This window comes from Quercus suber, unplaced genomic scaffold (genome assembly GCF_002906115.3).
Source record: "Quercus suber isolate HL8 unplaced genomic scaffold, Cork oak 2.0 scaffold_476, whole genome shotgun sequence".
NCBI lineage: Eukaryota > Viridiplantae > Streptophyta > Magnoliopsida > Fagales > Fagaceae > Quercus > Quercus suber.
Genome location: NW_027069927.1, coordinates 151,038 through 167,846, shown reverse-complemented (window position 1 = coordinate 167,846; position 16,809 = coordinate 151,038). Strand labels below are relative to the sequence as shown.

Genomic DNA, 16,809 nt, shown 5'->3' with positions numbered 1-16,809 from the left:
TTGAGACAGCTCAAGGGAAGTACCAAAAAGTGCAAGGAATGAAGGACAAATATGTCCTTCTCAAGCATCTAGTGACACAGTAAGGAACTAGAAGGCATGAAGTAGCCATTCATGAACAAAGGGGGTGGTACTTCAGGGAATCCAAAAGGAAGAACTATAAGGGGAAGTGGCTGGAGAAACCTTCAACCTAGCAGGAAAGGATTCCAACCACTTGGGAAAAATGACAACAAAAGGGACAGCTAAAAGCTAAAAAAGTGAGGAGCCAAAAATTTGAGGTCAGCTACCTAAGGGCACCTTGGAAGGGAAAGTCAGCGAGGGACTTTTCAGGGAGGCAGCGCCAAAAGGAGAAAATTATGTGGTAAAAGGAATGGACCAGCCCTTTAAGTAACTGAGATAGCATGAGCTTTGATAACTAAGGGAGCAAAAGAGAGAAATTAGTGGTACCTTGGAATCATACCATGACACTATAAAAGGGGAAGGCAGCAAGGAAGTCAATACCGTAGCGGAGGCTATATCAGTTTGGCCATCGGTACGATATATTTCGGATACCGGTCAATATCAGTATACCGTTTCGGGTTTACCGCTATTTTATATATTTAATATATGTATATATATACACACACACACCCACACAAACACATCTACACAAATAAATCAACACAGAGATACACAAACACACCCAATATTATTGCACACACAGTATTACACATAACCGTACACTAACTATCATTATTCTATTTACAAATAAAGCCAAAAAGTTAAAGTGAGTTTGTAGTTATCTCAATGCTTCATTATAATAATTACACATGTTACTATTATTAAATATAATTTAACATAAAAAAACATACAAGTACGATAATAAACAAATACAAATAACAATACATTGTTATCAAAACTAAGAATAATATAAAATAGTAAAACATTAAAAGTGAAGTATAATAAAATATAAAATAAAATGTATTCTCAAAATAATAAAATAATACTACATGTGAGCTGTAAACCACAAGTATTGTTTGAATTTGTGTATTCAGATATTTCACTTATGAGCAATTCTGTTGTCTCGTCAAATACCAAGCTTTTACATTTATTTATCTTTCTTCTTTTACATTTGAACCTCTCCTTTCTTTCACCCATCATTGCAGCATCAGTGCCTCTTTCTTTTTCTTTTTCTTTTTTTCTTTTTTTTTTCCTTCGTTTCTTCACATCTATTGCTTCTTCTTTCTTTCTTTCTCTTCTTTTTCCATCTCTTCACACTGATGCTTTTGTGGGTTTTATTGTACTTTTTTATGGGTCTATTTGTTTTTGAATCAGTGGGTTTTGTTTGGGATTATGCAGCGGAGGGAGAGATAGTGGCCGGATTTTTGTTCATGGGTTGTGTGTTTGTGTGGTGGTTGGGTTGTATGAGTTGGGTTTTTAAAGGTTGGGATCGGTGGGTTTAGGTTTTAACAATCATTGTGTGCTTTTCCTTATTACATTGTTTTCCTTTTACTGTTTTTCTTGCTGTTCAATACATATATTCTTGATTTGCTTGTGTATACATGTTGTAGGATCCTTGCTCTGTGCACCACTTGGTTTGTAAACAGCCTATTTAGCTGCGATGAACCAAGCCCAGTCCACCAAACCATAAGCATTTGGCTCTGTATCCTTGGGCTTGTGTGCTAAGAAAAAATGCACTCACAAAAAGGGCAACATATTCAACTGTGCACCATGACCGAAGGGTTGATTCTTGGCATGTCTTCATGGCTCCAGGCAAATACATCCTTGTTCTCTTTGAGAAAAGTCATGAGTGCTTGGTGAACCATTAAGCTGGCAAGGGTGTCGATCCTTGTTGTTCGATCTGGCCTAGAGTTATTGAGAAGTACCTCTTCAAGTCTTTCAACGAGCTCTGCCACCCTCCATTGCTCTTCTATGTTCATTGTCTGCACATGATCGTCCATCTCCAACATTGCTATGTAACATTCGCATGCAGTCACTTGATCTCCACGTAGTTCTCCTACTCCATACTCGATGGGGAACTTGATCATTAGGTGGTAGGTTGAAGTTATGGCCTTCCATGAGTTGAGGGTAGGTCATCCAAGGATGGCATTATAGGCGAACAAGCAGTTGACAACAAGAAATGTAACATCTTTAGTGATTTGCTGTGGATAATTGCCAATCGTAACGGGCAATGTGACTGCACTGAGGCGGTATACTTTAGTCCCTTTAAACCTGATGAGTGAGGAGTTGGTCGGGACAAGCCATTCTTTGTCAATCCTCTTTTACTAGAATGCCAGGTAGTAGAAGATGTCAGCAGAGCTTCCGTTGTTGACTAGGACTCGGTGTGTGTTGTAGTCTCCTACTCGTATGCTAACGACAAGTGCATCGTCATGCAGGTGATGGAGACGTCAAGCATCTTCTTCTAAGAATTCGATGATGGGGTTGTCGAACCATGCCATCTTTGGGATGAAACCCATCAGCTGGACGTTTTGAACCATCATGAGGTAAGTCTTATAGGCCTTTTGGACGAACCAAAAGTCGCAGTGCCTCCCACAATCATTCTTATATCTCCTACGGGTGGCCTAGGACACTTGTTCTCTTGTTGGGGAACCTGCTCTTGTGGTGGGTCCGTCCTTTCCTTGTTGACAAACCTTTACAACTTCCCTTGTCTGATAAAAGCTTTTATTTGTTGCTTTAAATCGTAACAGTTGACTATGTCATGATTGTGGTCACTGCGGAAGTGGCAGCACTTGTCTCTAGACCTCATATTGGGATCTCCCTTCAGCTTGCCAGGAAATGTCAAGGCTCCTTCATCTTTGATCTGCAACAAGACTTGATCGATGGGGGCCGTTAGTGGGGTGAAGCTTCTGAACCTCCCTATGGGGGGCTTGAAGCGCCTATCTTCTCGTCATTCCCCTATCCTAGCCATCTTTCACCCCTTATCCTACTGTACGTCCTTTTGTCTTTCCCTCTTCTTGGGCTTCTCTTCTTGGGCCAACAGTGCATCTTCCGTGTTCATGTACTTAGTAGCCATGTAAAGCACATTCGACATGGTATTTGGGTCATTTTTATATAAATAAAATAGGAACTTACCCTTCCATAGCCCATTCATGAATGCAAGAATAAGTATCTTGTCATCAGCTTCATCAATTGAGAGGGCCTCTTTGTTGAAACGGGTTATGTAAAACCTTAGCGTCTCATCCTCCCATTGTTTAATGTTTATCAAGCATGCAGTGGATTTCTTATACCTATGTCCCCCAATAAATTGTGAAACAAATTAGGCGCTTAACTCCTTGATGATACTAATGGAGTTGGCAGTCAACTTGCTAAACCAAACTCTTGTGGGTCCCTTCAATGTAGTAGGGAAGGCTCTGCACATGATCTTGTCTGCCACTCCTTACAGGTGCCTCAGGGTCTTGAAAGATTCTAGGTAGTCCAGGGGATCCTTAGATCCGTTGTAGGTATCCAACTGTGGCATACGAAACTTTGGTGGAAGGGGGAACGAAGTGACGGACGCCGTGAATGACAAGTCAGTTCAATGGACCAAGTCATCAAGGTCGCTAGACACCCGTCATTTAAGGGTGTTCATCATGAAGTCCATCCGTTCCTTCATCATTTACATCTTTGCAACTATGTGAGGTGGAGCTGTATCTGTGATGGATGGATGACTCGTGTCCTATCGCTCTGGTCTACTTGGGGCGTTGCTACCTTTCGGCCCTTCGTAGTCCTTTCTCTTTGCGCTGGTGCCTTCTTAGTCCTCCTCTTAAGTGTTAAGCCCCATGTTCTTTTAGCTCAGCTACTCTTCCAGACCATGGTTTTGCTTGGTGAGGCATTGTACGACAGCAATGAGAGTTTGAACTTGTCTCTCGAGGGCAGTTATGCGTGGTCCATCTCCTTGAACATTGTTGATTATTGCCATCGAGCAAGTAAGTACCATGCAACTCTTTGTTCGGGAAGTGATAGTATGGGTTACAAGTCGTAGTTCCCAAAGATGGTGCCAATTGATGATACTGAAAATCGTCAGTACGTCACACAGTCCTCACATGCTCAAGGCAACACCTGCAAGACAAAAACAAAGAAGACCTTGTAGAGAGTACCAATGTGGTACCGGCCCAATATCCTCCGAAGGTCAATTTAGAGAACTTTCACAACTCTAGAGTGCCATCGATAGGGAAATTATGCGTACCTCGGTTTGTAAGGGTTTTGGGGTTTTTATAGTAGTGTAGAGTTGACATTCATTTCTTGGCGGAGAAGGCCTTTCCTTGTGGGAAGATCCTTGTTAATGCATGTATTTTGCAAGATCCTTTGCTTCTAAGGGTTTTCTCAATTAGGATTAATCGTGAGGCGCAAGACATTTTCTTATGTATTTATTCGTGAAGCCCAAGCAAAAACCATGCTGGAACCGTCAAGAGACCTTTTACTCCCGTCAGCTTCTTTCCGTCAGCTTTCCATAACGTTAAGGCGGTTTAGTCATCCAACAAAAAGTTGTCGGCTTGAGGGCAAAGTCGTCGTCTTCTGTATAGTAAAGCTGACGGGTCCAAGATTGATATCTTTCTAAAAATTACCCTTATCAAAATATTAATCCAACAAAAAGTTATTAGGTGGTGTAATATTGTCTAGAGTTATACAAGATGTAATTTGAACCCAACTTATTTTAAAAATCTATTGTTAATTGGCTCTATGTTTCCTTGCATTTAAAGGATGGTTCTTAGTTATGACTTTTTCAGGTTCATAAAAACTCTAGAGAAATCATTATTAATCTTACTATATATAGAGTCGTGATCCAAATCCAATGGTTAGAGTCTTTATGTGGGATAGGTTTTAATTCGAGTTTCAGGTGTGGCAAAGTGATAATGCTAGTTTGACGTAAGGATTATAGCCTTTCACTTCTTGAAACATTTAGTGCTTAATGTGACTTAAGGACCATATAGGGTCGTGGACTCCAATAGTTAGTCTCTTTTTGTGGGATAGGTTTTGAAGTGGAACTTCAGGCACGACGGAATGATAATGCTAGTTTGACATAAGAACTAGTGCCTTTCACTGCTCGAATAAGTTAGTGCTTGATGTGAGGTTGAGGTCAGGCTAAAGCACCCCATCCCAGCTTAGTCCCCTTATTATACACCAATATGAACATTTTGATATTTCATTCATAAACTTTCTTTTTTGTTTCCATTCTTCTTCTTCTTTTTTTGAGAAACAGTACTATTTTTAATTTACTTATTAAATCCTTCAAGTGAATTAATTAACTCGTTAGTATTTTCAAAAAATTACTTAATCAGAAACTTAGAAACACCAAGCCTGACCTGGTTTTAACATCTTGGATAACATGTCTGTTGATCTAGTCATAAATTTCAACCATGCAGTTACAGCTTCAAATGAGAGGAAGCTGCTGCATGCATGTAGCTTAGTGATCCATTGATATAGATAGGTCATAGGTCATTGACAAGTTGCTTAATTCCAAAGATAAAGTCATAGCTTGGAAAACTCCTTTTTTTTTTTTTTTTTTTTTTTTTTTTTTTTTTTTTTTTTTTTTAAAAAAAAAAAAAAAAAAAAAAAAAAAAAAAAAAAAAACACAATAATATTAACAAAATGCGATGCCTTTCAATTATCTTTAATTTTTTTTTTTTAACATGTCTTTTTATATGCTTTTTTATGCAAATGTTAGTTCAAGTGTGAAAGAAATTGTTTGCCATCACATGGTTCGGTTCGTATAATAAACAACAAAGTGAGCTAAGTAGCATGATTATCTAGAAAGCCTTGCATGGTTGACTGTTTTAAATAATAAATGAAAGTGTAAGGTAGAATATGAAAAGAATAATTCACTTGGAGCAACATAACCATAAGTCCCAGCAATTAAAGTTTGATTAGAGGAATTAGGATCAAGAAGTTTAGCCATGCTAAAATCAGAGATAGAAGCCTCCAACTCAAAGTTCAATAGTATATTGTTGTTAGTTATATCTCGATGAACAATTACTGGGACACATTCATGATGCATGTAAGACAAGGCATGTGCTATACTTTTGATGACCTTCATCCTTTTTATCCAATCCAATTCCACTGCATCAACATTATTGCTTAGGACAGAAAACAAGCTTCCCCTTTCCATATACTCAGAGACCAAAAAACATACAGCGTTTATGCAAACAATAGCCGTGTAGTTTAACAATATTTCGATGTTGAATTTCTGTTAACATTTTGACTTCGTTTTTGAAACTCCTGTTAAAACTCAGTTCCTTAGTCTCTAAATGATGAAATTTCTTTAAGGCAACTACTTTACCACTAGGCAATTGTGTTTTATAAATTCTACCATAACTGTCTATTCTAATACAATATCTAATGTCAAAGTCCTCTGTTGCTTTAATGATGTCTTCATATGCAATTTTTCCATCATAATTCCATATCAAGAATATGTCCCCATTTGTTGTTTCCCCTGACTCAGATTCAATTTTCCTAACCCCACATCGATAGATGAAAAAATACCCAAGAAGTGAAAGCACAAGAAAAAAACTCAATGGAACAAGAATTTTTATTTTGTTGTCAATTGATGTATTCTTGTTTGGGGAAGATGAAAGACAAGGAGGGAAACTTTTGATGTCACCACATAAATGCTTGTTGCCGATAAGTGTGTCGAACTATAATTTTTGAAAACATCCGAAATTTGACCCTCCAAAGAATTGTATGACAAGTTAACTTTTGTTTTTTTGAGAAAAGGAGGAATTTTTCCTGTAAGGTTATTGTAGCTGAGGTCAATCCAATCAATTGAACAAGGGTCACCAATTTGAGAGGGAATGGTTTGAGTTAAGTAGTTATGGCTTAAAAACAAAGTGTACAAAGAATGACAATTAGCTATTTTCAATGGGGATGGAACCACTAATTTGATTCAAATCAAGGATCAACTTCCTCAATTGATTCGAATAACATATAGTTGAAGGTATTTTACCCGTAATGCTATTATTATTGAGGTACACGTAATTTAAACTCTTCATATTGCCTATTTCTGGTGGAATGGAACTGTTGATTTGGTTTGAATTAAGATCCAATTCTGTCAAACTGGTCAAATAACCTAGAAAGGAAGGTATCGGACCAATGAGCTTGTTATCTTTGAGTGACTAGAGCCCCAAATTCTTCATGTTGCCTATTTCTAGTGGAATGGAACTATTGATTTGGTTTGAATTGAGACACAATTTTCTCAAACTAGTTAAATGACCCAAAGACGAAGGTATTGGTCCAGTGAGCTTGTTATGTTCTAGTTTCAACACTAACAAGTTCTTTAGCATTCCTATTTCTGACACTATAGAACCATTGATTTCATTAGAAGACAAATCCAGAAGAGAAAGATTAGTTAAAAGGCCAAGAGCTGAAGGGATTGGTCCAACAAATGTGTTATTTCTCAGATCTAATTCAAAGAGATCCTTTAAATTCCATAGTTCTTTGGGGATGGTACCAGTGATGAGGTTACTAGAAATGTAAAACTCCACTAAGTGAGTAAGATTGGTATTGAGTTTGTATCTGTTACTTGTAGCTTGTATATATAGAAGTGAACTACAAGTAGTTTAGCAATGTAGTTTGTATATATAGAAGTGAACTACAAGTAGTTTAGCAATAGCATAGCATAATAGTTTATAATACGGCTGTCATTTATAGTTTGTTAGATTAATGAGTTAGTTATTAGTTAGTTATTTTTCTGTTTCCATTCTGTTTCATTTTCCCGCCTCTGTTCTCCCTATATAAAGAACAGAGTTTGCTAAGTTGAAGTAATGAATTCATTTCACAAGATTCATATTGTCATATCTCTCTCTCTCTCAGTGTGTGTGTTTTCCTCCATTGATGAATCTTTGGAACTTGTATGAATTCAATATGGTATCAGAGCGGAACTAGTTTCAGAGATCATTCACTTCTGGTATTCTCTGATTCTTCCTAGTTCAATATCGTCCTTTCTTGATTCTTTAATGCTTCATTCAGATCAACTAGAAATTTACCTTATTGTATTTCTGTTGATTCTTGCATTAAGATCATCATCTTCTAGGTCTTGATTTCTTTTATGTGTTGAAAATATTGATCATGATTTTCCTGTTCATAATTGAAATTTGAACCTCCAATCTCAGGGTTTCAATTCCCTTTCTTTGATTTTAGGGTTTCCAATCATTTTTTTTTTTTTTTTTTAAATTTGATCAAGATTGAGAGCTGAATCTTGATTTCCTATCCCTTGATCGATTCTCGAGAAAATTGATTCTTGATTTTCTTTAACAATACATCTAGCTATGACTGAGAGTACATCAAGTGCTACTCATCCCACTATCCAGCCTTGGGAAAATACATCCAGTCCCTATTTCTTATTTAGTGGAGATAATCCAGGAGTTTCTTTGGTGGTTCAACATCTCACCGTAGAAAACTATAATACCTGGAGTAGGGCAATTCTAATTTCTTTGGATGCCAAAACTAAATTGGGATTCATTGATGGCTCTATCTCCAAGCCTCAGTCTGTTGATCACCCACATTACACAGCATGGTGTAAATGCAACAGCACTGTCCTAGCTTGGTTGTTTAATTCTGTTTCTAAGGATTTACAATCAAGTATAGTCTACTTTAAGACTGCTAGGGATGTCTGGCTTGATTTGCAAAACAGGTTTGGGCAAGGGAATGGACCTACAATCTTTGATTTAAGAAAGGAGATTAGTTCTTTGACTCAAGAGGACTTAACTATTAATGCATACTATGCCAAATTTAAAGGTCTCTGGGATGAATTTTCAAATTATAGGACATGTACATGTGGTCATCAAGTTGAGGAATGTACCATGTCCTTTCTGATGGGGCTGAATGAGACATATACAGCTGTTCGAAGTCAAATTCTGCTGATAGAGCCTGTGCCTCCTTTAAGCAAAGTGTTCTCTCTTCTACTGCAAGATGAGAAACAAAGAAAAGTAGGTGTTGGGAAGAAGGCCTTGATTGATACATCAGCGGCTTTGGCAGTTTTTGGGTCTAAAATTGGCAACACCAAGACCTTTGTTATGTCTAAGAATGGCAAACCACAGTGCACTCATTGTGGAGCCATGGGGCATGTTGTTGACAAGTGCTTCAAACTGCACGGATATCCTCCTGGGTATAAGTTCAAAAACAAAGGTAGTTCACCTTTTGCAAGTAATGTTGTTGCTGCTGAAGATCTCAGTGAACCTGTTGCTCTTACCAAGGCTCAATATCAGTAGTTGGTTGGTTTATTGAACTCTTAATGCCACTTTGGCACCCAAGCACCAACAGAGGCATGTTTGGACACTTCTCATCAAGTTGCCACCATCATTTCTCAGCCTTCAATGGATGTTCAGGCCCAAACCTTTTCAGGTATTTGTTTTTCCCCTTCTCTTAAGCATTTAGTTTTTTCTTCCAATGCAAATACCTCTCACATTAGCTCATTTGACTGGATTCTGGATAGTGGTGCAACAGACCACATGGTTCACTCTCTTCATTTCTTTACTTCCATTACCTCTTCTGTTCAAATTTCTGTTAGACTTCCTAATGGTGAAATGGTTAAGGTAACCCACATTGAAACTGTTAAAGTCTCAGCAACCCTGACCTTAGAGAATGTTCTTTGCATTCCTAGTTTTTCTTTCAATCTTATTTCTATAAGTAAGCTGACCCAAAACCCCTCTTGTTGTTGTGTTTTCCTTTCTCATTATTGTTTTCTTCAGGACTTACTGCATTGGAAGATGATTAGGTTGGGTAAGAGACATGGAGGTCTGTACATCTTGCAGTGCACTGATTCCTTCATCTTACCACAATCTGTTTCTAAGGTTCTGTCCAGATTGCCTTCCTTTTTTTGTAATAAGAGTGTCAGTGTCAATGCCTGTCATCTTAACTCTTCTAATGATGTTGAGAATTCAAATAGTACTGTTAGATTGTGGCATTACAGATTGGGTCATCCATCTACCAAAGAATAGCTTTGTTGAAACATATTGTACCTGATCTAACTTCTTGCAATAACAACAATTCCTTTGATTGTCTTGTCTGCCCTTTGGCTAAGCAACATAAACTGCCTTTCCCTAAGTCCACAAGTGTTTCTTTATCTTGTTTTGACTTAATCCATGCTGATATTTGGGGTCCTTTCTCTACTCCTTCATTGAATGGCTCAAGATATTTTCTTGCTTTGGATGATGATCATAGTAGATGTACTTGGGTTTATTTAATGAAACTTAAATCTGAAGCTTCTTCCTTGATTCAATTTTTTTTTCAAATGATTCTTAATCAATTCAAGGTGTCCATTAAGGTGATAAGGAGTGACAATGGTCCTGAATTTGCCCTTTCTTCTTTTTATGCTTCAAATGGCATTTTACATCAGCTGTCTTGTGTTGAAACACCACAACAAAATTTTGTTGTTGAGAGAAAACATCAGCATTTGTTGAATGTTGCTCGAGCTTTAAGGTTTCATGCCAATTTACCTTTGAAATTCTGGGGGCATTGTGTTCTTACAACCACTTATCTTATCAATAGGCTTCCTAGCCCTCTTCTAGGTAATCTGACTCCTTACCAGAAACTTTTGGGTCATTCTCCATCTTATCAACATCTTAGATCCTTTGGTTGCTTGTGTTATGCTTCTACTTTAGCTAGAAACAGATCCAAGTTTGATCCTCGAGCCAAGGCTTGCATATTTCTTGGATATCCTTTTGGAACCAAAGGGTACAAGTTGTATGATTTGTCTACTAAAACTATCTTCCTTTCTAGAGATGTCATCTTCAAAGAATCTACCTTTCCTTTTAAACATTGGTTGTCTAAACCTGTCCTTAGTCCTTCTTTCCCTTCTCACAATATGTTTTCATCTCAGCCTTCCCTTTCAGAGTCCATTTCTCCTATTTTTGCTAAGTTTTCTTTGCCTTTCAGTCATGTTGACACTGCTGTCCCTCCTGATGAGTTTCCAGATCTTATTCATCCTGATCTAGACACTTCTTCTCCTGTCTCTAATACTCCACTTGAACCTTCTGGTCTTCCCACTTCCTTACCTATTTTACCTGCTGTTAGAAAGTCAACTAGGCCTCATAGACCTCCTTCATACCTTCATGATTATCACTGCAATATGGCTTCAGCTTTTGTCATGCCTTCCCATGATTCCATTGCCAGTCCAAGTATTTTATATCCACTTTCCTCTACTCTCTCTTATTCTAAACTGTCTACTGCACATAAAGCCTTTTCTGTTGCCTTGTCCACTACCAAAGAACCTTCTTCCTATGCTGAAGCTTCCATTGATCCCTTATGGCAAGCTGCCATGAAGGCTGAGATTGATGCTCTTCAGGCTAATCACACTTGGGTGTTGACCAATCTGCCTCCTGGTAAGGTGCCTATTGGGTGCAAGTGGGTTTACAAAATTAAGCTTAAAGCTGATGGTTCCATTGAAAGGTACAAGGCTAGACTAGTGGCTAAAGGATTTACCCAAACTGAAGGTGTTGATTACTATGAAACCTTCTCTCCTGTTGTGAAGTTTGTGACAGTTAGGACTCTTTTGGCTGTGGCTGCTGTGTTTGGTTGGCATTTGTCCCAGCTAGATGTCAATAATGCCTTCTTGCATGGAGAGTTGAATGAGGAAGTGTATATGGTTCCTCCTCCTGGTTTTGGCAGCAAGGGGGAGGTGTGCAAGCTCATTAAGTCACTTTATGGCTTGAAGCAGGCAAGTAGGCAGTGGTTTGCCAAGCTCTCATTCACTCTCATTGATCATGGTTTTATCCAATCTAAGTCAGACTATTCTGTCTTCACCAAGATCAGCAAGGGTTCCATTCTCATATTGCTGGTTATGTAGATGATATTCTAATAGCTAGCAATAATGTGGAGGCAGTCAATACATTCAAGATGTTTCTGGATAACAAGTTCAAGCTCAAGGATCTTGGTACCTTGAAGTTTTTCTTAGGTATTGAGGTTGCAAGGACTGACAAAGGCATCAACTTATGTCAAAGAAAATTCGTTTTAGAGTTACTTTCTGATACAGGTTTGCTTGCAAGTAAGCCTGCAAATGTTCCCATGGATCAATCAGCAAAATTTAGAAGTTCTATGGGAGAAGATGTTCCAGATCCATCTCTATAAAGAAGAATTATAGGCAAGCTTCTTTATCTCACCTTGACTAGGCCTGATATTTGCTACTCAGTGCATAAACTGAGTCAGTTTATGAGTTCTCCCAAATTACCACATTTGTAGGCAGCTTACAAGGTACTAAAGTATCTTAAGAAGACACCAAGACAGGGCTTATTTTTATCAGCAAGTTCTAAATTAAAATTAAAAGCCTATTGTGATGCTGACTGGGCGGCTTGTCCAGATACTAGAAGATCAGTTTCAGGCTTTTGTGTCTTTCTTGGTGAATCTCTCATATCCTGGAAATGCAAGAAGCAGCAAGTGGTATCTAGATCATCTGCAGAATCAGAGTATCGAGCAATGGCTACTGTCACTAGTGACGTTGTTTGGTTGTTGGCCTTGCTTCAAACATTTGATTTAGATCATAATCAACCTGCCTCTCTGTATTGTGATAGCAAGGCAACCCTATACATTGCTGCCAATCTAGTATTTTATGAACGTACGAAACATATAGAGGTTGACTGCCATTTTATTCGAAGTAAGCTTCAAGATGGAGTGATTAAGACATTCCATATTCCTACAAGACACCAGATTGCTGACTGTTTCACAAAGGCACTTGGTTACAAGCAATTTTACTTCCTCTTATCCAAGATGAACCTCATCAACATTTATGGTTCATCTTGAGGGGGAGTATTGAGTTTGTATCTGTTACTTGTAGCTTGTATATATAGAAGTGAACTACAAGTAGTTTAGCAATGTAGTTTGTATATATAGAAGTGAACTACAAGTAGTTTAGCAATAGCATAGCATAATAGCTTATAATACGGCTGTCATTTATAGTTTGTTAGATTAATGAGTTAGTTATTAGTTAGTTATTTTTCTGTTTCATTTTCCCGCCTCTGTTCTCCCTATATAAAGAATAGAGTTTGCTAAGTTGAAGTAATGAATTCATTTCACAAGATTCATATTGTCATATCTCTCCCTCTCTCTCTCTCAGTGTATGTGTTTTCCTCCATTGATGAATCTTTGGAACTTGCATGAATTCAATAATTGGCAAATGAAAGTGGCTAGTTTCCTGTAAGTTTATTCCAAGCCAAATCGAGATACATGAGTTTTGAAAGATTACTGTTGGGAAATCTAGACCCTGGTTGATAAAATTAACAAGTTTTAAACCCAAGTTGTTAATTAGATTAATTATGAATAAACCTTGTTAATAACAAACAAACATCAATATCATGTCAAAATCATGCAGCGGAAAAAATAAATAAGACAAGATATGATGACCTAGGAAAACCAATGAAACCAACCAGTTTCATAGTAAAAAACCTGGGGGGAAACCTTCCCGAAAAGCAATTCACTATAGTAAAGAGAAGTTTCAGATCTAGTACAAAACCTTTGTCCCTAGACTCTACAATCCCGGTAGATGAACTCACAGCAGAAACCTTCTACCGCTTCAGAACCTCTGAACTCTTCAATATATGAACGCCACCCTTTTTGTTGCACGGATCCCAGTACGTGACTCACTTACCAACTTAAGGAAGAAGAATGTTGGCTGCAAAGTTCTTCACTTCATCAACAATGAAGATCAAGAAGCACTTGGTTACAAAACCCAAAGGCGCAAAGACACAGTAAAATCGTTTAGAGAGAATAAGGTATCGGTCACCTTTTGCATATGTTCTCCTTGTATTCTCTTATGTGACGGCCTCTAAAATAAGCCTTATATAAGTCTAGGGTTGTGAGAAAAGAAACCCTACTCAAATACATAAGTCTGGCCCAAAAATCAAAAAGCTGAAAATTCTGATTTCCCGTAACCTTGATCAATCGAGAGGTGTCGAGGAGGTGTCGAGGTTTAATGAATCTCAACAGATAGCAGCTATCGAGGAGGTGTCGAGGGGACAGAAACTTTCTTGATCGATCGACCAGCTATCGAGAAGCTATCGAGATTGCGATAAGAATCAGCTGAAGAGCTCGACAGATAGCCAGGTGTCGAGGAGCTATTGAGAAGCTATCGAGCTATCTATCCGCAGGTGTCGAGATATCTGTCCAGCTTTATTGAACACCTTTTCTTCACTTCTTTCTTGGTCCAATCTTCATGGCTTTAATACTAGACTTGAACAACATGTTTCTTCAAGTATTAAACACAACTTAGATCTACCCAAATACAAGTAAAGTGCGTTTTGTCAAAGGATTAGCCAACTACATGAAATATGTCCTTAACAATTACCTATCTCTTGTGGGATGCTCCCTTGAAGTCCAGTATTATAAAGATAAAGCTTGAGTAAATTTGGGAAGGATGAGAAGTTGAATTTTCTAAACTTATCTCCCAGATAGAACCCAGTTGATGTTCAACTCTGTAACGCTTCGGCCATCATTGCATTCAATTCCACGCCACTCACAACGATGAATTGAGGTATCGTTGGAATAGCTACTCCACCACTTACTCTTCTGCAGAACCTTTGCTTCAAAATCCAGCGCAATAACCATATTTGTAGCATGCATGAAGATACAAAGTGCCCATGCTACTACGAGAATGGAAATGAAGATAGAGGGAGCCATGTTAAAGTTGATTGATGAATATAAGGGAAAATGGTTGATTGATATATTCATGACTCAAGACACCTTTATAAGTGAGATATGGATATAGATGAAGACTACATTCACTTTTTCTTTTTTCTTTTTTTGACTTCGAAAAAAATACATACATATTTCTCACGAAATTTCCTCGAATTATCTTGGAAATTTTGCTGAATAGTCCACATGATGCCATTGAACGGTTGAACCTAACCCGTGGAATTCGTCAAAAAGCCAAAGACCAAAGACTGACTTGACTATATATACAAGCTACTGAATTATTAATCAAAAGACCAATATAGTCATCACGAAAAGCCGTTATTGAGTTTATAGTTTGAGTTATAAAGATTTTTTTTTTTGTTTGTATAAGTTGCAAAATAAATTTAAAGGTGAGGACTTTAAGATCATAATAGAAGTCTCTGAAATGGTTTCAAGACTTTGTATGACTTGTAGGGAACCGGTACTCAACATTAATGAGTTCATTTTTTTGATCGCTAGATGCTTGAATCTAATGATGTAACTTGAACCCATTTTTGTGTATGGAATTAATTAATTTTATTCACATCAGTCCAATTACCATATGGGCACGTTTGGTATAATATAATGATGATTACCATGTAATAGGAATTAATATTACAAGTATTATAAAAAGCTGCAATGGAAGTAACTATTTTTATAAGCTAAAATGCAAAATCTACCTTCTATGTTTCACCAAAAATTCATTTTAGTCTTCTAACTGTGCGTTTATTCATTTTAGTCCTTTAAGTTTCAAGTTTATTTAATTAAGGCTTCTTCATTTACTTCCGTTAAAATTTATTAAAAACAATTATGGAAAATGTTTTTCAATCATTAATTGGATTTTTTTAATTTAAAAAATTTGAAGAAAATATTTAAAAATTTGAACAATTAACCTTAAAATTTAACAAGAGTTAATGGAGAGACCTTAATTGAATAAACATAAAACTTAATTAAAGGACTAAAATGAACGGAAAAAAAAAAAAAACAAAGTTAAAAGAGTGAAATGAATTCTTGATGAAACTGAAATATAGTGTCTGTTTTGCATTTTAGCCCTATTTTCATAATTAATCTAGTTAGTGACAACATATGAATAGAACTATAGACACTGCATTTTGTACCACTTACGACTTAGGCCCTTGTTCCCCAATGATGCTGGAATTCTAAGGCACAATGTTGGTTTAGTGCCCAAGCAGAATCTAAATTGACTTGAGAAATGTTAAAATGGAAAATATAACTTTTTATGAGAAAATAAATTTAATTAAAGGACTAAAATGAACGAAAACAAAGTTAAAAGAATGAAATGAATTCTTGATGAAATTGAAATATAGAGTGTGTGTTTTGCATTTTTGCTCTATTTTTATTATTAATCTAGTTGGTGGCAACATATGAATAGTGTAAAGTTATTATTTACAAATATATGTTTTATTGGCTTATATTTCGTGCCAAATTTGATTGTAATTATATTCAATTTGTTGTACCCTGTATTTGTTGTGGGATTTCATTATAAGGGTTGTGTGTTAAAGAGAGAGAGTGTGAAGACTCAAGCATTTGAAGACTGAAGATTTCTCGTGGGTATCTCGCGACTTAGCTTCCCGCGAAGTGATCTGCACATGCTGGAATGTGAAGAGTCAGGCCAGGTGGAGACAGTTGTGTCTCGCAGGTAAGGCCTTCCCGTGAGACACCCGCGAGGCATTTTGTTCTGCCAGCCTGTTAAGTTTGAATCACACTTTTTGTACCCACACTATTTATACCCACATTACCTACAATTGAGGAGAGAGTCTCTGAGAGAAAACCTTAGCAAAACATCTTGAGAGTTAGAGATTGTTATATCCACAATCCTCTACACATTTGTTTTGAGAATTTCCTCATCTCCTACCTCTTCATTTCCATACCATTAAGAGGTTGATAGCCCAAACACTTACCATATTCTTTCAGAGTGTGAAGTGATGTTTTGGTGCTATTGGGAAGCATTGGAAGAAGCCAAGGATGGCAAATGCAACATGGAGCTTGTTGCGGGATCCGGAGAACTAAGACAAGACACGGTTCCGAGAAGCCTTGTTGGAGTCGGAGCTTGGAGGGCTTAGGCTTGGAGGGTTTCTTGCTAACCCATGTATCCTAACTGATTGTCTAGTGGATCGATTTCCGCTTGGAGGGCGGCGGAGAGGTTTTTCGCCGAGTTCTTTAGTTTTCTCTCCGATA

General features: G+C 37.4%; 1 protein-coding gene across 1 annotated transcript; it reads right to left on the bottom strand.

Moving 5' to 3' along the window:
* Positions 1-2,920: 2,920 nt before the first annotated feature.
* Positions 2,921-6,082, bottom strand: LOC136063012 (MDIS1-interacting receptor like kinase 2-like). Its single transcript, XM_065762844.1, has 3 exons — positions 5,800-6,082; positions 4,020-4,035; positions 2,921-3,224 (listed from the first exon to the last, which is right to left on the bottom strand). The coding sequence occupies exons 1-3, from the start codon at positions 6,080-6,082 to the stop codon at positions 2,921-2,923; spliced, it is 603 nt and encodes a 200-aa protein (XP_065618916.1).
* Between the last annotated feature and the right edge of the window lie 10,727 nt (positions 6,083-16,809).

What these genes read in the sequence shown, in the direction of transcription:
- LOC136063012 (XM_065762844.1), bottom strand. Translation starts at nt 6,082, where the DNA reads ATGGAAAGGGGAAGCTTGTTTTCTGTCCTAAGCAATAATGTTGATGCA.